The sequence below is a fragment of the Astyanax mexicanus genome, chromosome 11, assembly GCF_023375975.1.
Source record: "Astyanax mexicanus isolate ESR-SI-001 chromosome 11, AstMex3_surface, whole genome shotgun sequence".
In the NCBI taxonomy this organism is placed as follows: domain Eukaryota; kingdom Metazoa; phylum Chordata; class Actinopteri; order Characiformes; family Acestrorhamphidae; genus Astyanax; species Astyanax mexicanus.
Genome location: NC_064418.1, coordinates 45,457,318 through 45,481,551, shown reverse-complemented (window position 1 = coordinate 45,481,551; position 24,234 = coordinate 45,457,318). Strand labels below are relative to the sequence as shown.

The following is a 24,234-nucleotide window of genomic DNA, read 5'->3' as shown; positions in this document are numbered from 1 at the left end:
TCTGGTTATCTTAGTCTAATATTAAAGTTTTTTGATAATATAAAAAAATGTAAGTATGAAAAAATGCAAAAATAAACGAAATCTGTAATCTGGGGGCAAATCCTTTATTTACACCACCTTTATTTATATCAATCTGATCAGTATCGTCCTGAATAGTGCTCCAGTATATCCAATAATAGATGATGTACCTTCAAGACCTTCGTTCCTGATTGGCTGCTGCTTGCGTGTGTTGTAGGATGGAGGTTCACGAAGCCCAGAGAAGAGGTCGTCTCTGCCCAGGCCAGCCTCCATCCTGACCCGCCGCCCACACGGAGAACACGAGGAGAGCTCCACCTCCATCACCAGCTCCGGCTCCACAGCACCTCGCAGGCCCACATGTAAGACACACATGCATTTACACTTAATCCTTTCAGACTTGATTTACTGTATTTTTTAGTGATAAAAGAAATATAAAATGCTGTTTTATATCTGCAGTGCAGTCAAAAATAAATATGATGATAAATAAATAATTTAAAATCAAGGTAACACTCTATTTGAATGGTCTTTTATACAGTAGATGCCTCAAAGATGCTCAACTGGCATTGAACTAACATTCAACTGTACATTATGTCTATTAAATGTAACTGAACTCCGACCTGAAAGTAAATGATTCTCTATTGAATGTAACTCTACACTTAACTCTAGCCCACACTCTAATCTTAACACATTAGGATTAGATTTATGGTAAAATAATCTTAGTTTTAGATTAATGTTTGGATTACAGTTTTAGGAATACAGGTTTAGGGTTAGATTCTACTGGGAATAACTTACATTGTAAATGTATTTGGACCATCCAAATAAAGTAATACCAAATTTAAATATGAATGAATTTATAATACAATGCAAAACCATTTTTTAAGTGGCTGGTCAAATTGGCGTCATTGTTTCAGAGTTTATATAATCAGGAACATTTGTTTTTATCCATCAATGAATAGCTATATATAGTCGCTGTTCAATGGAAAAGATGTATCTCCATTTTTGTCAAATTTTAGTTAACCTCATAATTAGAACCCCTTACACTGTGTTAAAATTACTCAATAAATGGACCAGTAAACTTCCATTGAAAGTTCTGAGTGTTTTTCCTCTCTGTTGTAAAGTTACTGATTGGAGATGACAATATTTTAGTTTGGACCAGAGACTGTAAAAAAAGATGGACGCCGTGTCTCCGTTCCCATTCATTCAATGAAAGTGAAGCCAAAATCTTCCGCCATGCTGCCGATCCTAACACCCGATTCTGAGACCAGAGGAGGGAAAAAAACTGTGGAGAGACAGCCCACTCATTTAAATAACCCCGCCCCTGAGAGCTGCCTCGCGGTCACAGGCTGCAGAGTGGGGCGGAGCGGAGCTGACGGTCTGCTATTGGTCCCACCCATAACCAGCCCTTGTACAATAACCACACCTTTTTTGAATAGAGCGGAATAACCTTCTAAAAAACGAATTCTGTGAGGATATAAAAATATGACAATATAAGCAGAGGTTACACTAGCTGCTGCATTTAAATAATGGAGGTAGAATTACAGTATATTTAGAAAAAAACGTGATTGAAAGTTGTCTGTTTTGCCATTGAAGCTTTTGGGGATGGGTGGGGTTACACAGCTTTCTGAAACCGAACAGCAGGGGGCGCCCGACCTGTGGTGGCTTCATTTTTGAGAGACGATACTCTGTCCAGCTATATACAGTCTATGGTTTGGAGCATTAAATGGTTCAAAATCTCGTAGAATTTTAAAGCTTTAAAATTTAATTTAATTTTATTGGAACGAAGGGGCCGAGCCCATCTCCTGAAAAATAATCTCACACCATAATCCCCCCTCAGCCAAACTTTACACCTGGCACGATGCCAATTGTAAAGTCAGACAAGTGCTGTTTGTTTTTCCTTAATGTTTGTGAAAGCAGTCTGCATGTCTAGGTGCTTGTTTTTTTGCACATATGGCCATGAAAATGATTGAAACACATGAATTTAGTGATTATTATGGGTGAGGGTAGTAAATACTTTTGGCAATGTAGTGTAGATTTGTTCAGTTTCATAGATAATATCAATAATATTAATATCTAGTGTTTAAATGCTTTTATCACCTCATTTAAATGTTAGTTAACCTCACAAGTGGGCTTTTTACTGTATATGTCTTTACTGTATGTATGTACTGTATGTATGTGCTGTATATGCTGGGTATCTGTGTGTAAACTATGTATTCCTGTCCTGAAATGTTCCTGTAACTCGTGTATTGGCTCTTCCCTTCATGCTGTCCTGAACCCCTTACCCCCCCTCCTATAGCCTTCCGCACTGAGGTCAGAGCGGAGCACAGGACAGGCAGGTCCCCCAGTATGACAGGTTAGACCACCTGCTGTTACCCAACCCACCTGCTCTCCATCCTGCCCGCCCTACCACCCCTCACCACCAGGGCGGCATCAGTGTGTCGGCATGCAGTGTAGTGTGCTTTGTGTAGTTTGTGTTTTGTTCACTGTTTAATTTGGGTTTAAAACTGGGTTAAATTTCTATTTTTGAGTACTTTTTCACTGATTTAATTTTTGTATTTTTTTTATTTCAAAATGCTACAACCATCACTTTCTCAATTATGTTTCTTACTGTATATTTGAGAGCAACGTAAATATAAATTTTAATGTAACATTAAATGTTTTCATTAGTCATGTTTTTTTTTTATATATTCTCTGTTGATCGTTCAGGGCCTGTTCTTATTTTATAGTAACTATTTCAAGTCTGTGAAATTGCAAATTACATTATTATTATTACATCAACATTGTAAAAAAAAGTGAGTTTCAAAATTATACCTTTTTTAATAAAAAAAAAAAAACTATACACTGAAATAATCAATTGGAAGAACAATATTTTTATACAGCATTATTATATATATTTTAATCTTTTTACTTTTGTACCATTTTTTTTTTTCAGACTATAAGGCACGCTTAAATCCTTTAATTTTCCCAAAAATCAACAGTGCGCCTTATAATCTTGTGCACCTCATGTATGAATTCTACCAGTCAGGTAATAAGAAGCACTAAGGCTGGGTGCAGCAGCATTAGCATTAGCTGCTAACAGCTGCACTAGATCTTTCACTGTTCATAAGGGAGTATATTGGACTATAGTCTGCGTGTTTACCATTTTGTGATGAAGTTCAACTTATATAGAGCCTTTTTAGAAACCCAAGGACGCTTTACACACAAGTACATTACACATCAACACTCATCCACACACCAGTGAAAAGCGGCAGCCAATAACACACAGTGTACTCTTAACCGGAAACGACCGTCCACCTGGAGGACTGCATAAACACAAAATCAAGACTGCATTTTAAAACAAGATCTCTGGCTTACCAGAACACTCAGGGTTCCTCAGTCTAGCGGTTTCTGGTGGTGTTTATGTCCTGCTAGTGCTGCTGCACCTAGCCTTAGTGCTGGAGAAACTTTATTGAAAACTGCCTCTTAGACAAAATATTAGTAATCTAAGCTCTCTCTTACTCATACAAATAAAACCTTTTCAGGAGAGAAATGTTTGTAAATGCACATTCAGTGCTCATTTGACTTTAAAAGAAAAAAGAAAAAAACATTTTTTTTTTTTTTTTTTTAAGAGTTATAGTTTTTTTTACTAAGGCGCTTTCCCCAGCTTCCCTTTTAAAAGGGAAACATGGCAACACTTTTTCTCACTTCAATGTAGGCATCCTTACTAGTGTCACTTAATGCACCTTATAATCTGGTGTGCCTTATATATGAAAATAGATCAGAAAATATATACATTTATTGATATTGCGCCTTATATAATACGTTGTGCGAAATTATAGTCCGAAAAATGCAAAAATACTTTTTATTGTGTTTTTATGGTCTTGTAACTAACTATCTTTCTTACTGCAGGTACATTATGTTCTATATTCTTTCTATCTTGCTACATCCATATTTCTTCACTTTCATTTATGTTTTAATATCACATTGTTTGATTTTTTGATTATTTGTATCTCTGTTCCTCACTTTAGGTACAGAGTCGGCCCGGTCCCGCTCGGCCCGTAGCGGAACCTCCACGCCCCGTACCCCCGGCTCCACAGCCATCACCCCCGGTACCCCACCAAGCTACTCCTGCCGCACCCCGGGCACCCCCCGCACCCCGGGCACCCCCAAATCCCTCAGCCTGCTGTCTCAGGAAAAGAAGGTGGCCGTCATCCGCACGCCCCCAAAATCCCCCGCCACCACGCCCAAGCAGCTGCGCATCCTCAACCAGCCACTGCCCGACCTCAAGAACGTCAGGTCCAAGATCGGCTCCACCGATAACATCAAATACCAGCCTAAAGGAGGCCAGGTAGGTCTGACACTAACGCTGAAGCTAAAGCTCCTCCCCCTGCTGCTGATGCTGCTGTCGGCCAATCAGCTGCTGATGCTGCTGTTTTGGTAGTTTCCTGATTTTGTGTTTATGTGATAGAATGAGATTATGATGATCTACTGTAAATAATTAATTACTAAACAGCCCATATTTACCATGTCTACCATTTACCAAGTAATCCAAACTATGAAGAAAAACATATGGAATATTATTGATGACAGTTTGGCACATCTTGGCTGTTTTTTTCTCAGTCAGTTTTATGAGGTAGAGTCACTTGAAAATCAGTCTTTCAGTTAACAGCTGTGCTGAACTCATCAAGAGTTAATTAAACTTGAATTTCTTGTCTCTTAATAATGTGTTTAAAAGCATCAGTTGTAAGGTACTGAAGAGGTAGAATAGAGTTACAGGTATACAGTGAATAATAGCTCTATTTGAATAATGTTCTAATCCATATTATGAGAAGCAAGAACTACTCAAATAAGTAAAGACAAAAAAAATCAAAAAGTCTCAAGATTTCAAGAATTTTTTGAAGTGCAGCTTAAAAAACCATCAAAAACGTTATAATGATGGAAGTGGCACTCATCAGGACCGTGCCAGAAAACGAAGAGCAAGAGTTTCCTCTGTTGTACAGGATACGTTCATCAGAGTTATCAGACCACAAGTTAACAGCTCCCCAAATAAGTATTTTGGTTTGTTTACCACGTTTAAAGTTTCTTCATAGTCTGGATGACTTCAGTAATCATATATAATGTAGGACAAAAATAAAAATTCAAACATTAACTCAAAAGTTGTGTCCAAACTTGACAAACTTGAGTGGTCCTGTATGTATTTAAAAAAATAATAAAAAAAATATAAAATCCAAAGTGCATATTGAATAAGGCAATTTTTTCACAGCCAATAAAAAACCTCTAAAGCAAAAATTCTATAAAATGTGCCTAAATCTAATTGAAATACTTGTTTTTAAAACATAAAACTAAACAAATTGCAAATGAAATGTTAAATATGGGCTCTTTCACATTTGCCAAGAAATCTGCAGCTCTCTGACACCCTACTACTTTGTCCCAGGACAGGTTTATAGCTCCTGCGTCCTTCCTGTCCCGTCTTTTGTGTCTTTGGCTGTTTTCCCAAGCAGTGATGTTTCCTCGTGTCCCTCTGTGTCTTTCCTTGTGCCTCTGTGTATCTTTGGTTTATGTTTTTTATATTTATGGATCTTCTGGAACGTCTGGTATAAAGAGTGGAGTTGGATGATAATGAAGAATATGTGTGTTCTGTAATGTTTCTTCATTTTTCTATTAAACATTGATGATTTACTTCAGATTGCACTTCTGGATCTCTCAGCTTGTCCAGAAATGCATGTTCCACGAAAAACTGATCCAACCAAATCTCGGCTGAACCGTGTTGCCACCCTGTGAACATAATAAGAAGTAGTAAATCAACAGGTGTTGTGCAGAAAGCCGACACCTCGTCATGTGCACAAGTATCTGTGATAACAGATTACAGTGCTGGTGATTCTGTATCTACTGTAACTGTAGATTACTGAGGAGATTACTGTAGGAAGGGAGTCCGATTCTGGCAGGGAGGCAAAATTCAGCACAACACCAGGATACACAACTTTCTTACAGTTCTTACAGTTACTTTTGGCAGTGTGGGCAATGTACCAAGTCCTGCTGGAAAATGAAATCTATCATTACCTCATCAGAATTTAAACATTATGAAATTGCTAGTAAATATGACTTTTAAACCAGGCAAATGTTTATTTATCGATTGCAGTTCATGTTGCCAATGCATTCAGTATTTACTATTTACCAATGTGGTACCACTTTAAAATAAGACTACCTTTATAAAGGGTTTATAAATGGTTTATAACAATTAGTTTATTAATGGTTACTTATTAGGTTGTAAATGCATTAAAAAAAATAATAATCAGTTATAACACATACGTAGAAAGGGCAACAATATAGATGGCTGTGGGTTCACTATTTGGCAAAGAACAGGTCATTGTTGCCCTTTCTACGTATGTGTTATAACTGATTATTAATGATTTTTAAGGCATTTACAACCTCATTAGTAACCATTAATAAACTAATTGTAATTAACCATTTATAAACCCTTTATAAAGGTAGTCTTATTTTAAAGTGGTACCACAAAGGTTATAGCAACTTTTTAGTTTATTAAAATGTGGAAAATAACAGTTATTAATTATTAATCAATGGTATATTAATGAAAGTTATTATAAAGTGTTACCCAATACATTAATTATAGAATATATTAGAATTAGAGTTTCTATATAGACTAGTGCTCTTGTTTTCCTCTGTATGGAAGAAGACGCTTGGACTGGTTTTATTGGTTCTGAACTCAGTGAGATGTTCTGACACCCACACAGTGCTGTGTCAGTGGAGATCTGCTCATACGGCTGCAGTGTGACGGGTGGGGGTGGGGGGGGGGCATGTTTGTGTCAGTTAGCTCATGGGGTCTTCAGGCTGTGGTGCAGCGGTGCGGAGAAACCCGTCACACTCACACACACACTCTACAGATCACACTGAGGGTGTGTGAGGGTCAGGGGGCTCGACTGGGGCACGGTGGGTGGGTGGGTGGGTTGGTTCTCTAGTCTCTTTAGGGCTGTAGAGTGTGTGTTAATGCAGACAGCACTGAGCACTGATGTCCACTGAGCTCAGAGACGGGGGACAAGGGCTGGTGGTGACGGGTGGGACTGGGTGGGAGTAAAGTTCGTAAACCAGAGCATCAAGCAGCTCAGCTTTAGAGCAACAAGCCAGTCTGACTGTCCGTTAGAAGTGGAGATACATGGAACAGATTTAAAGGAGAACTCTGGTGTACAATTGATAAAAAGTTCTTACCATTGTTCAATAGCCTACCTCCTCTCTCCTACAGCTTTTTGAAATACAGTAATTTTGTACTTTTTGCTCAGCACTCTGTATAAAGGCCGTATCAGGGCATATTTTGCCCAAATAAATCATTTTTTACACCGTTATCCAGGCTCAAAGTAGCTCCACACCTTGTTGTTAGAATCCAGAGAGCCCTGACATTTAAATCGAGGCATTAATAACTTAAAAAGTGTAGCAAAAGTAAGTATTTTTCATCCTGTTTTACGATACCCAAAGTCAATGTTACAATGTTTCTCCTTTAAATACATTTCAGGGACTTATTACATGCATAAACATGTAAATAAACAAATGCAGTGGTGTAAAAAGGTTTTTAGTCACCTTAATTTGACTAAAATGTGAATATTAATCAAACACAACATAAGTAAACACAAAATGCAATTTTTTTTAAAGGAAGTTTTTTTCCTCAATATTAAGGGAGAAAAATCAAACCTTCATGGCCCTGTGTGAAAAAGAGGGTGGTGATAAGTGGGACTGGGTGGGGTTGTGAGTTTGAGTCTGCATGGCAGTAAAGTTCGTAAACCAAAGCATCAACCAGCTCGGCTTTAGAACAACATTGCCAGTCGTACCGTCTGTTATAAGTGGAAATACATGGAAACAGAATTAAAAACATTTCAGGCACTTACAGTACCAGTCAAACGTTTAAGCACATTCTCATTGATATTTTGATATTCTTTATTTGTATTATTCACTACACTGTTGATTAATATTAAAGACTTAAAGACTATAAAGGAACCCATACAGTGTTTGCCAATCCGTTTGCCAATTGGTATCCAATTACTCCAATATGATACAGTAATATCACTTGTTACTCATGTCAATAATAGCATGGCATGTGTTCTTCAAGGTTTTCTTCTTGTGACTGAATAACATTTTGATTTGCTGGTTTTATAGCACTTTATGCAAAACCGAATGGACATATTTAGTATCCAGTTACTCCAAAATGAGATCTTTAAGAATTTAGTCATGTGATATGATGACTATTTCATTTGCTTATTTAATAGCACTCCAAACATTTCCAAAATGTTACACTGTTCTACAGATAGGCAGTCATCTTCCTGGTGTATCTGAGTTGAGTAAACCTGGTAAATTATGTTTATTTACCTGTAAAACTCTTTTCTGTTCCATTTTCAGTCTCTGCAGGAGAAGTCCATTTTAAAATTATCCCATTTTTCCCAATCCGTTTTTTTATTTTCCCATTTTTGTTTGGCTCATCAAATTCAGAACAGAAAATACACAGAAAACAGAAAAAAACAGAAAATACAAGCTATTGTTTTGGTTTTTGTTTTATATTCAAAAGCTAAAAACAAAATAATTAATTGTTTTTTGTTTTTTTCTGATTTTGATTCTCAATTGAATATCAAATGAACGAATGATACACAAATGATGATTTTTGCCCCTACAATTGGCTAAAATTAAATAATTTTGTGCTTTTTGCTCAGCACTCTTTACAATGGGCATTTGAGGGCATAATTTGCTCTGATTAATTGCTTTTTACACCGTTATCCAGCTCAAAGTAGCTCCTTGGTAGAATCCAGAGAGCCCTGACATTTAAAACGAGACATTAATAACTTAAAAAGTGCACAAGAAGCTTATTAAAACCCACTGTTTACACCCTATACATCCCTATACAGCCTTAGCTACATCTCTGGGAGCCGCCATCACTGTACTGATAATAATCACAACTCTACCAATTTATACCCAGTTTGGTTTGTTACAAAAAGCAGGGATGTAGTAATGATACAGGATGCTGCCATTTCTAAAGTTTTGGGACTCCAGTGAACCACAGTAAGAGTCATTATCTACAAATGGTGAAAAGTTGGAAGAGTTGTGAACCAGTGGTGACCAAAATTACCCCAAGAGCACAGCGCCTGCTCATCCAAGAGGTCACAAAAGACATTCAAAGAACTGCAGGCCTCAGCAAACACATTTTTACAGGTTTAGTTTTTTTTTTTTTCTCCCCTAATAATAAAAACCTTTACTTTAATATGCAGACACATCACAATATACAGATCAGACAATCAATAATGCTGGTCCCCTGCTATCAGAGGCACACTGCTGCTGCAGCTCAGCCAATCAGCTCTCCCTTTCCTTCTGCCCCACCTCTAAACCCATACATCCCAGTGCCCCTCGCAAACTACCCTTCCATTTTTTTTAGCCTTTTAAAAATTTGAGCTGAGGGTGTAATCAGCAAAAATCAGAGGGTTTAGTGCCCTTTTAATGAAAATATCTGATTCTATATTGTTTTTTTTTGTCACATATGATATAAAATATGGGATTTGAGTCAGATTTATCTGCAGTGTGAACATAGTCACTGTTTTAATTCAGATAATTGAACTCTGACTCTGTAGAGCAGCTCTGTTCTGTCCTGGGTTTGGGTTGGGGGTCACGGTGGGACGGGAGAGCTGAGGGGTGAGCAGGAGGTTACATAACTCCTCCAGACGTCTCGGGCTGTCTGGCCCAAAATACACACTCAGCCCTGCCTGACAGCAAGTGTCTCTGTAGAGCAGAGCTCACACACACTCGCCCTAATCAGCTCTGACACCAGTCACGGCACACATACACACTCCGGTCCGGGCGACTGGGCATCTGTGTGTGTGTGTGTTTTTGGTGGAGCATCCTGTCTCTGAAATTAAAAAAAGGGGCGTGTCTGAGGGTTTACTTTTCAGGTATACTTTCTAATAACTACAGTATGTACCCATTCATTTTTTATTAGTCATTGGAAAAAATGGCAGCACTGTATTTGAAGGCTACACAGCACATTTCTAGAGTTGTGTTCATGTTTTTAAAGTGTTTCTAAATTAAACTACAGTTAGTATTTCAAAATTTAATATCTCTAGGTGTTGATGAGCGATGTTGGAATTTGCAATACACCCTATATTGTGAACACTAGATATTACCTAAATAATATAATAATATAGACACACTGAAAATTAAGTAATGTCTACCTAACAATTCTTAGAGATTACTCCAAAAAATATATATATATCTTTCCTGTTGGCACCTGGCAACCCTCCCCAACTCAGCATCAGTGTGTAGTCTTTTCCACAAGAGCTATCATATATTTTTAATATTGTATTTTATTAAATATTTTAGCTGGAAAATGCTTTATACTGCAGGTGTTCCTTTAAGTGCACTGTTTAGTTGGTCTTATTGACCACTGTATAAATATAAATGTATTTAGTGCATTTGGGCATAATTCAGAGAATTCTGATTTGTCTTAATAGAGTCAAATCCAGGTAAATCGCTCACATTTTGTGGTTTTATCAGTTTTTTATTAGTTCAGCAGTCATCATTTATCCAAGTTGACAGATCAATTAAACTTAAATCAATTCAATTTTACTTTTATAGCGCTTTTTACAACAAAGGTTGTCACAAAGCCGCTTCACAGAGAAAAACAGGTCCACGCCAGCACCACAGAGATGCCATTTTTATGGTGACACAGTGGCAAGGAAAAACTCCCTTTAAGAGGAAGAAACCTTGGAAGGAACCAAGACTCAGTCAGAGGAACCCATCCTACTCGGGTCGACCCGCTCAGTACAAACAAATAACAAACAACAAACAAATAACAGAACAAAAACAGTACAGAGAATTAATGTGAACTTTAGCTAAAATAACAGGTACTAATTTATGAATATAAGAATGTGATGGGCACAAACTATAGAGCTATGGCTAATACAGAAACAGATACTGAGTGTGTTAATGGTAATCAGTGCAGGGCTGCAGAGCCGGAGAACAACACAGCAGGCAGTGGAGAGCCAGGCTGGGAACATCAGGAACAGGGCATCTCCATACATGTAAAAAAGAGAAAAAAGCAGGAGTTAGAAGGGTTGTGTAATAATTCTGATGAGTAGAAGAACAGGGCTGATTCCTGAAAGCTGGAATCACAAACGGACACATCCAGGCAGACCGGCCGGCCAGGCGTCTCAGCACATGTGAGAGAGAGAGAGAGAACAGAGAGGGGAGGGAAGAAAAAAGGGGTTAGAATGGTTTTATTAAACTTAGCTGGAGATCAGAGATGTACACCCCTCATTATAAAGTAAAATTGAATAATTGAAAAAGAAGTCTGTAGGTCTGTAAACTCTTTATTATAGTTTTTGTGTAATCTCTCAATTAATAATATAATAAAGTTAAAAAAGCTTGCCGAATAGCTCATATATCATATGCTTGCCTAAACCATGTTCAGATGTTAAATAACCTAGAGTTCATGTGGTGTTTGTTATCTGTTAAACTGAATTCTAGGCAAAATTCAGATTTATCTTTGAACTGTTTGCTTTTGCATTTTAGTTTGGAAACTTTTTTCAATGTAAAGGATAAATGTGACATTTGCAGCTGCAGAACTTTCTACATGAGGTCATGAACATTTGTAGGTCTTGTGTTTGCTGAATGTCTGTGGATATTAGCAGTAAACTCTGCCAGTTATTGCAGAAAACGTTGTATTTTTATATATATATGAGAAATAGGACCAAATGGAAAATGGTGTTATAAAAGTGGTGAGAGAACTTATCACTTATCACATTCTGCATTGTGTGAAATTTGGCGCTTAGATGTTGCACGTTCTTGTACAGTTACATGTCAGAAATCACTAAACAGGATATAGTATCTTGTCCCATTACTTTTGCCATTTCCCATGGAAGCTAAAACACAATGCACTGATTTACCAGATTAAACAGGCCAGTATTCAGCCTCAATTATAAGAAATCACCTCACAACTTATACAGCTTTAGTCCCCTGAGATAACACTATGATCAGTTTATATACTGTTATCCCCTTAATGTCCTGCTATTACTTAACTCTGACCAAGACAATATATAGAACAAAAGGGACTGAAAATAAATGACCACTCCTTTGTTTTATCAACTTTTTGTTACCTTTTTTCCCATTGTTTCTTCTCCATCCCCATTATTATGCTGTTGATCTTAAAAATGCAGGTCCTACAAAAGGTTCTCTGAGTGATGCCATAGAAGAACCATATTTAATTCCATAATTCGACTCGGTTCTGATACATCAGCTCACAGACGCAGCCTTGTGCTGATCCACATCACCCTTTGGAGTGATGAGGGGAAAGAGCGCCATTTACTGTACCCACCCAGAAAGAGAGCGAGGCCAATTGTGCTCTCTCAGAGCTCTTGTCAGCTGATGGCAAGCTGCATGACCAGGATTCGAACCAGAAATCTCCTAAACATAATGGCAGCACTTTAGAACGATGGACCACTCGAATTTGCCCACATTCACACATTTTAATATAAAAGTGGTTCTTCTACACTGTAAACCAACAATTAATTTAAACTCAAATTAATTAAGCCTGTTTTTATGTAATTTTGAGTGAACATTTGAGTTTAATCAACATATAATAGTTGAATAAATAGAGTTTAGTCTGTTGTCATTGGCCATTACTTTTCTCTTTCGGCTTTGGGCACAATCTATTTCACTCACCATCACTGTGTAGTGATTCCCTCCCAAGCTATCCTAGGAAAACTTGTAAATTATACTTTGTTGTAGGCTGTAAGAGCAAGCATCATTTTCTTAGCTGCAATAACTCTATAACATGTTTGTTCTTCATCTAAGTTTCTATAACTATTTAAAATGTGTATTTTACTTTAAAAACATTAAATACACTTCTATTTTATTAAACTGACCATAAAATTCAAAGTAGAGCAACACACTTGATATAACAACTAACATAAATTCAACGTCTCTAGGCATCACTCAAATAACCATTTATAGCCCCATTTTTAAGATTTTTTTGTTTTTATTCAGAGTTTTAATATGTTTTATTGATACATGTACATTTTTGTGTGTTTGTGCTTTTCCATCGTCATTAAAAGAAGTGCATGTCGCCATTTTTTGTTTTTCTAGATTCAAATTTTAAACAAGAAGCTGGAGCTCAGTCACGTTCAGTCAAAGTGTGGATCCAAGGATAATCTGCTGCATTCTCCTCGTGGAGGCAACGTATGTACCCCCCCCCCCACCCCCCACTCTCGCCCCGCCCTCTCTCTCTCTCTTTCTCACTTTATGTCTTTTCCTGCCTCTCTCTGTTTCTCTCCAGAGACGTGATAGCACCTAACCACTTCAACCTGCAGATTTCACCTCAACAAGTTGCTCAATAATGTTTTTACTAATTTCTAGTCTTTTCTGATGAAAAACACTAACTGGGCCAAAATATTGATATTGCAATATGTAGCATTGTTTAATTATCAATATGTGGCATCAAAAATCAATATATTTATTGAAATATAGGCGCTCGAAACTCCTTAATAGTTCCCAAACTCCCCCATTTTGACTTTTCGTCTTGCGATATATCGAGTATTGCAGAATCACAGTATCTCAATATTATTTAGCTATGCTGATTATCCCACCCACTCAGCTACTTAGCTGTGCTCCTCCTATCACTAGTGACGCCCCAACACCAGGAAGGTGAAGGCTAGCACATGCCTCCTCCGATACATGTGAGGTCAGACTCCGCCTCTTTTTGAACTGCTGCTGATGCAGCTTTGCCGAGTAGCATCACAGTGCTAACGTTCAGAGGAAAGCGCAGCGACTCGGTTCTGATACATCAGCTCACAGATGCAGCATTGTGCTGATCAACATCACTCTAAAAGTGATGAAAGGAAATCTACCCATCTATCCACCCTATGAGAGGAAGGCCAATTGTGCTCTCTCAGGGCTCCGGCAGCTGATGGCGAGCTGCATGACCGGGATTCGAATCATGAACAGTGATCTCCCGATGCTGATTGCAATTCTAAAGGAAGATAAAAGTTACGAGGAACAATAAATGATACACAAATAAATTTGACCAATATGGGCTGATATTTATTGAGCCACACTTTAGAATAGAATTAGCATCTAATGCATGTTTAATGCACAAGTTGTAGAGGTTCCTAATGGAGTCCTGCAATAATTCGTCCCTAACAGTGACCGAAAGTGTCATTTTCATATGGGTGGAAGGCCACACTGGAGACAACAATATATATATATTTTTTAAGTGCACAGGTCTTAAACATGACCCTCTGCTCCTTTATACTTCTGTCTTGGTGAAGACAAGCTAAGAATCATAAATATCTAAAACACTTCCTCAATAATGATGATGCTGTTGTTTTGGAACTATTTAGAAGCACAGATTTAGCTCAGTAATATTCCTGGCCACTTTTTCCACCTTCATCATCCATTAACCAAACCCTGATGGGTTCATCAGCTTGCGTCTGCTGCCCCTGACCCCCGACTGTCTGGCTGGACATGTCCACTGATGCGACCTGTCAGCAGGTGTTTGTGTACGTGGGTCTGGATCTGCTGACTCATGTCTGGGTCTCAATCTGAGCAGCGTTATTATTTTCTGAGCCGTCCAGCAGCAGCGGCCGCCGCGGGGTCTGAGTAGACCTGTTGTGAAGATGCCTCATCAGAGGCCGTGTGCTCTGCAGTGGCCTGTCAGACATCAGACCTGATTACTGTTGGTGAAAGCTGTGTGTGTGAGTGTGAGAGTAGTGAGGTCGAATTCAGGGCAGGACACAGCAGAGGATGATGACTTAATGATTTGCATGGTAGCTGATCACACACTCCACAAGATACAGTCAGTGTTTCTAATGAAATGGCTGTTGAGTAAAAGATTCAGGTGTTACTGATAAAGCCAATCAGTGGAAAGCAGAGGTAGGTGTTTCTGATAAAGTGGCCAGTGTAATGGTAGTAGTGACCAGGCAGTAGAAAGAGAAGGTATGTGGTTCTAATAAAGTGGGCAAACGGTGAAAGTACATAAATAGTGTTTCTAATAAAGTGGCCAGTCAGTGGAAAGAGGTGTTTCTAATAAAGTGACCAATGAGTGGACATATACGTTAGATGTTTCTAATAAAGTGGCCAGTCAGTGGAAAGAGAAGTTAAGTGTTTCAAATAAATTGGCCAATGAGTTGCAGTCATAGTTAGGGGTTTCTAATAAAGTGGCCAGCCAGTGAAAAAAAAGAAGGTTAATATTTCTAATAAAGTGGCCAGTGAGAGGTATTAGAAGCTAGATGTTTCTAATAAATTGGCCAGCCAGTGGAAAGAGACTGTAAGTGTTTCAAATAAAGTGGCCAATGAGTGGAAGCACAAGGTGGTGGATGTATCTAATAAATTGGCCAATCAGTGAAGGTAAAGGGATATTGTTTCTAATAAAGCAGCCAATCAGTGAAAGTAGAGGAATGGTGTTTCTAATAAAGTGGCCAGCCAGTGGAAAGAGGTGTTTCTAATAAAGTAGCCAAACAGTGAAAGTGGAGAGATGGTGTTTCTAATAAAGTGGCCAGCCAGTGGAAAAAGAAGGTTGGTGTTTCCAATAAAGTGGCCAGTCAGTGGAAAGAGACTGTAAGTGTTTCTAATAAAGTGGCCAGTCCGTGTAAAGAGGTGTTTCTAATAAAGTGGCCAAACAGTGAAAGTGGAGAGATGGTGTTTCTAATAAAGTGGCCAGCCAGTGGAAAAAGAACTGTAAGTGTTTCTAATAAAGTGGCCAAACAAAAATAGTACAATGGTTGATGTTTCTAACAAATTGGCCAGGCAGTGGAAGGAGAAGGTGGGGGTTTCTAATAAAGTGGCCAGTAAGTGGAAAGAGGTGTTTCTAAAAAAATATGATGAATGAGTGGCAGTAAAAGTTAGGGGTTTCTAATAAAGTGGCCAAACAGTGAAAGTACATAAATAGTGTTTCAAATAAAGTGGCCAGCCAGTGGAAAGAGGTGTTTCTAATAAAGTGGCCAGCCAGTGAAAGTAGAGGGATGGTGTTTCTAATAAAGTGGCCAAACAGTGACAGTAGAGGGATGGTGTTTCTAATAAAGTGGCCAGCAAATGGAAACAGAAAGGGGGTGTTTCTAATAAAGTGGCCAGGCAGTGGAAAGAAGTGTTTCTAATAAAGTGGCCAGGCAATGGAAAGAGGTGTTTCTAATAAAGTGGCCAGCAAATGGAAACAGAAAGGGGGTGTTTCTAATAAAGTGGCCAGGCAGTGGAAAGAAGTGTTTCTAATAAAGTGGCCAGGCAGTGGAAGAGGTGTTTCTAATAAAGTGGCCAGTCAGTGGAAAGAGGTGTTTCTAATAAAGTGGCCAGTCAGTGGAAAGAGGTGTTTCTAATAAAGTGGCCAGTCAGTGGAAAGAGGTGTTTTAATAAAGTGGCCAGTGAGTGGGGGTAAAAGATAAATGTTGGTGTTTCTAATAAAGTGGCCAGTGAGTGGGGGTAAAAGATAAATGTTGGTGTTTCTAATAAAGTGGCCAGGGAGTGAAAGTAGAGGTGAGCTGTGTATAATACAGAACCTGCATGGTATCAGGTGTACAGTGATGGCAGCATTATTACAGGACATATTGGAATCATGGTTCTTCTCTCTCCAGGCTCAGGTGGGTGTGTCTTCATGGCTGCATACCTGCTGATGTCTTTCTCGCCCTGAGGCTCCCTGATCCGCTCTGCTCTGGCATGATATACAGTATATAATAATTATATTTTATTCTCAGGTCTTCCTGCAGAGCCGGGTCTAATCACAGCGTTTGTCTCATGACCTTTAGGTTGTCGTCAAAGCAAACATCCCTGCTCTGAATGGCTGCAGAGCGGAGGCTGCTTATTAACTTCACTTTTCTCATTTTTCCTGAATTTAATAACATATCTGAGCTTGGGGTTCATATTATATCGTCTATTTTATTCATAACAGCATCCCTAATTTTCCTTCTTTCCTTTCTGTGCATCCCTGTATCTGATCCTCCGTTCCGGACTTGCCCTTCCCTGGAGCTCCTTCCTCCAAACCACCAGATCAGCTGTAATTGAGTGTGAACATGATATTAACTCTCATTTTCTACAGGTACAAATCCAGTCCAAGAAGCTTGACCTCAGTCACGTGACCTCCAAGTGTGGATCTCTGGACAACATCCGCCACAGGCCAGGTTAGCAGATCTCTGCCCACACGCTGTTTAATGCCAGATTGCTGTGTCATGCTCGTGAGCTCATGAGTTTATTTATTTCCTGAGCTACAGCTCCATCTGCTGGTCAGGATGAAGCCTGCAGAAGAAACTGTACTATGTGTCCAAATGTTTGTGGACTCCCCTTTTAATAAATCCATTCAGCTACTTGAATTGTGTATCACAAAAAGGAGAATAGCAAACAAACTGAAGCAGAAAAACAAGCAGAAAGCTACTGGCACCATGACTAATGCCAGGCACTGGAGATACCCTATACCCTGATGGATATAAGATCTGCTGTTCCATATTTAAACATTTAATATATTTTCAAAATAATATAATACAAATGAATTGGGTAATGGACCCAAATAAAAATTACATATAAAATGATCTGTAATAAAATAAATCATAGTAAAAAAAAAAAAAAAATGAGTGTGTGACAAGCTGGTACATATCTGTAAGAATGCTCTGTGGAGCTGCTTTGTGAAAAGTGCAAGATGCCCAATGCCTCAGTGTAATACAGTTGTAACTTTAGAACCTTTCCTTTTAGACGTTTGGCAATAAAATGAAATAAAATAAAAACTGGACTCTCCAATTCATTTTAATTCTGTAGCTTTCGGTATTTTTGATACTGACCTCTCATGATACCAAAAAACATCACTTAATTGATATTATTTATTGTTCAAAATACATATATAATGAATCAGTTTAATTCAAATAAATTAATGGTTAATTCAAACTAATTTCAAAATAACTAAAAAAGAGAAGGATATTGGATGCAAAAAAAAAAAAAAACTAAACTATTAAATTAACTATTCTGCCTGTTATTTTATCATCTTGTGCTTGCAGGTATGATAGTATTATTGAGTTGTATTATGTAGTTTAAATTTGGGTAATTTTTTTATTGTAATTTTTTTTTTATTAATCATTTTATATAGTGCTGTCCAATGATGTTTTTAACATCTTAGAAAATAATGTTTTATTATTATGGCATTATTTGGTATTATTAGCTTCCACTGGAAAGAGATAAAAGTAATGGGACACAATACACAATGCTCAGTAGTTTCTATCCCATAACATATTGCATATCCAAGCTATAATGAAATCATGTTACATTAGCATCAATTAATAATATTAATAGGAGAACAATAGTGCAGATCTAAACTATATATGGCTAATATTATATTACCACAGTAATAAAGAGCACAGTAGCCAGTGTTCATCCGCACTCACAAGATAACACCTCACAACTTACACAACTTACATACTGTTATGAGGTTTTTACACTTCTTAATCATTCTTATAGTTATGTCTCATGATGTTTTTTTAACATGTCGAAGAACAATGATTTATTTATGGTGTTATTTTTATTGTGTTGTTTTGCTGTGCACCCACAGGGGGCGGTAATGTGCGCATTGAAAGTGTGAAGCTGGACTTCAAAGATAAAGCCCAGGCTAAAGTGGGCTCTCTGGACAACGCCCACCACACGCCAGGAGGAGGGCATGTGCTGGTGAGAGACCCACAACGAGCGATGAGCTTAAAAGTCAACGCGAATCGTAAATCTTAACACATTATCTTTTGGTGTGCTGTGAAGTATTTGTGAGTGAAGCACGGTATGATGGGGTTTTGGGGGGGAGCATGGCACTGGGGGTTAATGCTGTTTTGCCCCATTTTGGCTGGTACACTGTGACATATAGACAAATACAAAATTCATTATACTTAAAGAGAAATTTCAGAAAAAAATAGTATTTAAAGTGATTTTATGTAGTGAACTATGCTTAAAATCTGATTTATTTGGGTCCCACATTATATTTTTAGGAATAACTGCATAATTACACATTAATAATCATGTAATAACATTGTAATAACTACTGAAAATTATTTAATTACTTAATTATTTAGTGTATTCATTAATAGTACCTCAATAACATAAATACATGTTACAGATACAGTTATTATAATATTATTCTGCACAATAAGTCAAAAGTCCATCCCTGACTGAGTGATACAGATGTTCTGCATGTCATACTGTACCAATGATAAAAATATTTTAAAAATATATTTAAAAAAGAGTCTGTGAGATTGTGTGATGTTGGTGTGTGCTGCATGTTATTTTACTATTATAAAGATTGTTAAAACTGCTTATTATATTTGATATTGTATCTAGTGATTACAGCTTAGAAAGTAGCATATAAATTTGATTGGATATTAATGTGGTGTAATAAATAATGAACAGTAACAGTGATTACTGCTTAATGAATTAATTGATTTATTTTTGGATTTTTAGTCATATGATAAAACTGTCATTGCTAGGCAAATCTCAGACATGTGCAGATAAATTGACAAAATACGGACTACAAGGAATAGTCAAAATGAGCAAGGTATTCAGTGAACAGCAGCCAGAGAGAGAGAACATACCATAAACTACAGTAATAACAGTCTGAGGGTCATACACAGGCCAGAAAATATCAGAGGACAGGCAAGATCAGGGTCGAGAAACAAAACAAGGTCATAAACGAAATGGAAATCACAAGCAAGGAAATAATCGTGTTGTAGAGTGGACAAAAAAACAATACTCAGCAATATAGGCCCGTGAGCAGGTGTTCAGTATTCAGGTGATTGGCTTCCTGGAGGAGACAGTGTGTGGTGCATCCTGGGTATTGTAGTCCGGAGACTAGAGATCGCAGGTAGAGCTGAGTGTGGGAGAGACAGGAGTCACATTCCCAGTTTTCAGCCCAAATGGAACACGTATTGGGAGTTACAGTAAATAAGGTCTTGTACTTTATTATTTAATTAGAGATGGCTTTTTGGTAGATGGAGCTTAGATGATGTGCTCAAATGGCCAAATTTTATATATATGTTTCAGTCAAACGTTTGGACACAGCTTACATTTTTTAGTATCATGATTCTTCATTCACAATGCTAAAGTCATCCAAACTATAAAGAAACACATAAGGAATTATTTATTCCACAAAAAGTGTTAAAGGAACCATAATATATTTTATATTTTATATGACAGCTTCGTACATCTTGGCATTTATTTTCTCAATCAGTTTTAATAGTGGTTTTTGAGGAGTCAAGAGGTCCTTAGTTAAATTTCTTGTCTCTTAATAAAGTGTTTGGGAGCATCAGTTGTAAAGTAGTGAAGAGGTAGAGTTACATGTATACAGTGAATAGCTCTATTTGAGTAATGATCTAATCCAGATTATGGAAAGAATTACTCAAATGAGGAAAGAAAGTATCCTCAAGTGCTGTCACTGCAAAGACCATCAAACATTTTATGTTGATGAAACTGGCTCCCTAGAGGCTACTGGATTTCGAAAACAAAAGAAAAAAACACATAATCTCTCAGATAAAAAAGGTTAGGGTTAGAAACGTAAGATATCCAATTTACATTCCCAGTATCTGCATTCTGAACTCTACTATCTGCCTCAATTTCTAATTTTAAACATACCTGTTCTTCCATTTAAGAGTCCAGCCCAAGGCACCAACAACCACCAGCAAAGACTTTCAGGGGGTCATGACAGTACAATACGTGTTGCTAAAAGAACAGACCAACCAAAAGTTACCTCTTCAGAGTTTAAAGACCACAAACTGTACCTCAAGACCAAAGAACAAATTAATTTCTTGATGTGATTCTCTGAATTATATGTAATTTATCCGTTGTCTCCATTGACTCTTTGTCGTCTTTGTCGTTCCTCTGCTTTATCCCAGATCGAGAGCCACAAGCTGAGCTTCCGTGATTTGGCCAAGGCGCGTGTGGACCATGGGGCCGAGATTGTGACCCAGTCGCCCGGCCTTTCGGGCGGCACCTCGCCCCACCGCCACAGCCACATGTCCTCATCCGGCAGCATCAACCTGCTGGAGTCTCCGCAGCTGGCCACCCTGGCTGAGGACGTGACCGCCGCCCTGGCCAAACAGGGACTGTGAAACCTCACCCATTCTCCTCCAGCAGCTCCCGCATAAACACCCAACTACAGCTCAGCTACCACTCAACTATACCAACTATACCCCCTCCCCCCCCTCTGCAGGGGCAGCTTCAAAAAGCAGGGATTCTCAGTGAGATACAGAACATAAGGGAACACCGGACCTAATATTTATCTACCATTTCTATCTTTCAAATTCTTCTTTCAAATAAAAGTCTTTATAAATTAATCGTTTAATGAACCAAAGGCCTCTTTTCCACTGCAGAGCCAAATGGTTACTAATGACCCAATATTATCTTAGTTAAAATGTTGCTTAGTCAGAATCTGGAAGTGCAAAACTAAATGCCAAATTGAGGAGAGTGGCTTTTCACACCAGCTACCACATTACTGGCCTCATCCAACATCACTACTACAGTGTTAGCCCACCAGCTAATAGACACATCCCAAACTACTACTGGCCTCGTCCAACATCACTACTACAGTGTTAGCACACCAGCTAATGGACACGTCCCAAATTACTACTGGCCTCGTCCAACATCACTACTACAGTGTTAGCACGCTGGCTACAGGCCTCATTCTGCATTACTACTGGCCTTGTCCAACATCACTACTAAAGTGTGAGCACACCGGCTACTGGACACATCACATATTACTAGCAGCCTCGTTTAACATTGGTAACATCACTATGACAGTGTTAGCACCCTGGCTACAGGACACGGCCTTGTCCAACATCACTACTACAGTGTTAGCATGCTGGCTACAGACCTCATTCCACATTAATACTGGCCTCGTCCAACGTCACTACTACCCTGTTAGCACACTGGCTATTGGCCTCATCTTAAATTACTACTAGTCTCGTCCAACATCACTACTACAGTGTTAGCACACCAGCTACTGGACATGTCCCATATTACTAGCAGCCTCGTTCAACATTGGCAACATTGCTACGATAGTGTTAGCAGGCAGGCTACAGCCCTCTTTCTACAATACAACTGTCCTTGTACTACCAGTCCATTCAACATTGGCAACATTGCTACGATAGTGTTACAGTGGTAGCACGCTGGCTACAGGACTTGTCCCACTTTATGATCATTAACTAAACCCATTTGATACTTTACCCTGTTTGGTGTAGGAATAAAAGTGGAAGTAACCATAAAACAAATTTAGCAGTGTGAAAGGAAGACCACAAGAGACTTTTACTCAACCATTACTCAATTTGTCCAGTAGCAATAGACATATAAATCATATAAATTATCTTAATATCAGTTTACAAAAGATATTTAAAACATTTAATGGACAGACAGTACATAGTGTTTGTGTGTGGATTGAGGTGGACCTAACCAACCCAAGTACTAATCTCTCTAAAAATGCATAAATGGCACCCACTCCTAAACTAGTGTCTACACAATGAGTCTATACCTACATACGAGAAGCGGTGGGTGGCACCAATAACCTGTCCATACCCTGTCAATCCAACCAGCCCAACAGCATTATTGAGCTACTCATGTAGAAAACAATGTATAGAGAGAGATTCCCAGCATGGTACATGTAGTGTTTTCATACTAGGCAGCTACAGGCCTTGTTCCAGTTCATTACAGTGATGTCTGTGCACTGGCTAAGGGCTTTACTAACATCACTACAGCAGTGTTAGCATTGCCTAGATAACCAACAGGCAGATATCTTAGTCTTTTAAACCCTCCTACTAAAGTATTCATTGGCACCAAGTACTGTTAACTATCCTACTGTTCTCAGAACTGCTTGACCCTGCAGTGGAAAAGCAGCCATGCTGTACTGTTTAATTACTGTGACTCTGACTCAAACTGGTATACAACTGGAGCCAATGGGCAGTAGCTCGTATTAATGCAGCTGATCATTGGCTTCCACAACTAATATGACTAGTTTTCTTAAAAAAAAAGACCAGAAATATTGGATTGTCCTCCATTTTTAGCTAATTTTACTGAGAAACCCTGCGTTTTGAATCCAAACCCCTGATCTACAGTAGAGTAGGCTCCTCTAGAGGTGTAGTAGTAGTGGTGGGCACCAGCCTCCTGCCCATTTACAACCATTTATGAACATTAATATCCATTTATGACCATCTATGAACATTTCTCAAAGACACAACACACTTTTTTTCTGCCGGCTGAACATCAGCACCCTCCTGGAACTGGTTTTGGACTTTGGATAAATGTGGAATCTTGTTTGATTTTATTGTTCTTTTGTTTGTTTTTTGGTCTTAAAATATTCCAGTTTTTAGATTAGATTAGATTAGAGAGAGGTACCAGTGCATTTTTTTCTGTTTTTTTTTTTTTGTTTGTTTTTCGTGTAATTTGATCCTCCCTGTTTACTCTATGTGTTTGTGTGTGTGACTGTGATTTTATTTTTTATTTTTTATTTTATTTTATTTTTTTATCATTATTATGATACTTATTAATATTATTATAATTTTTAATGGTGTACAGATGCTGATTGATCTCAGATCAGGCTTGAGCTGTTGGTACGCATTTAGACGCCGGGTTCGGACGCCGCTGTTTCTAAGGCTCCAGTGCTCTGGAGCAGGCTTATTTTTTGCCTTTTCTACAGAAGACAGGAGGTCACGTGACCATTCCATGCGGTGTTACTAATTATTATTTTTTTGGTTTTCTTGCGCAGTTTAGTGCATGGAGTCTTACGAAAATGAAAAAAAAAAAAAGAAAAAGAAAGAAACACCCCGCATCCCGAATGCGACTCGACTACGCTCAACCGCCGCTCAACCATCGATGCTATCGAAACGATAATGTATATTATTAATAATATATGTGTATAATTACACCGATTCTTTGTCAGCAGCATCTCTCAGTCAACTTTAAACATAAAAAAAGGACAAAAAAAACTGAAAACACTTCTATAACTTATAATATCTGTACAATTATTGCATTATTGCAGCTGAGACGAAAAAAAAGACGTTAGACTATGGTATGATGAGCATGTGTCGATTCTAGTACAAAAAGAGGCTATTTTCTATTTCAGACGAAAGGATTTTAGTAAGTTATTTGCTGAATCATTGGATAAAACCAACACTTCATGTTTTATAGATATTAGTGACGATGATGTTACGCTTGTTAATAATTTCAGATTGACTGTGTCGCCATCGCCCAGGGGTCCACGCATCGTCT

At 38.2% G+C, this 24,234-nt stretch overlaps 1 protein-coding gene and 1 long non-coding RNA gene across 16 annotated transcripts in view; both read left to right on the top strand.

The window, feature by feature from the left end:
• map2 (microtubule-associated protein 2) overlaps positions 1 to 24,010 on the top strand; it is a 192,494-nt gene extending 168,484 nt beyond the window's left edge. For 9 of the 15 annotated variants that reach the window (XM_049484766.1, XM_049484778.1, XM_049484775.1 and 6 more), the window contains 7 exons: positions 236 to 377; positions 2,312 to 2,368; positions 4,023 to 4,342; positions 13,123 to 13,215; positions 17,060 to 17,141; positions 18,554 to 18,666; positions 20,871 to 24,010. In XM_049484766.1, coding sequence (XP_049340723.1) covers positions 236 to 377; positions 2,312 to 2,368; positions 4,023 to 4,342; positions 13,123 to 13,215; positions 17,060 to 17,141; positions 18,554 to 18,666; positions 20,871 to 21,086 — 1,023 coding nt within the window. In that variant the 3' untranslated portion in view covers positions 21,087 to 24,010. Of the gene's footprint in view, positions 1 to 235; positions 378 to 2,311; positions 2,369 to 4,022; positions 4,343 to 13,122; positions 13,216 to 17,059; positions 17,142 to 18,553; positions 18,713 to 20,870 lie in introns of all 15 variants that reach the window. The other 6 variants (XM_049484780.1, XM_049484776.1, XM_049484769.1 and 3 more) reach the window with 4 other exon arrangements.
• Positions 13,423 to 17,053, top strand: LOC125804922 (uncharacterized). Its single transcript, XR_007441147.1, has 3 exons — positions 13,423 to 15,469; positions 15,631 to 16,229; positions 16,264 to 17,053. It is a non-coding gene; the product is annotated as an uncharacterized LOC125804922 (long non-coding RNA).
• Positions 24,011 to 24,234: the final 224 nt, after the last annotated feature.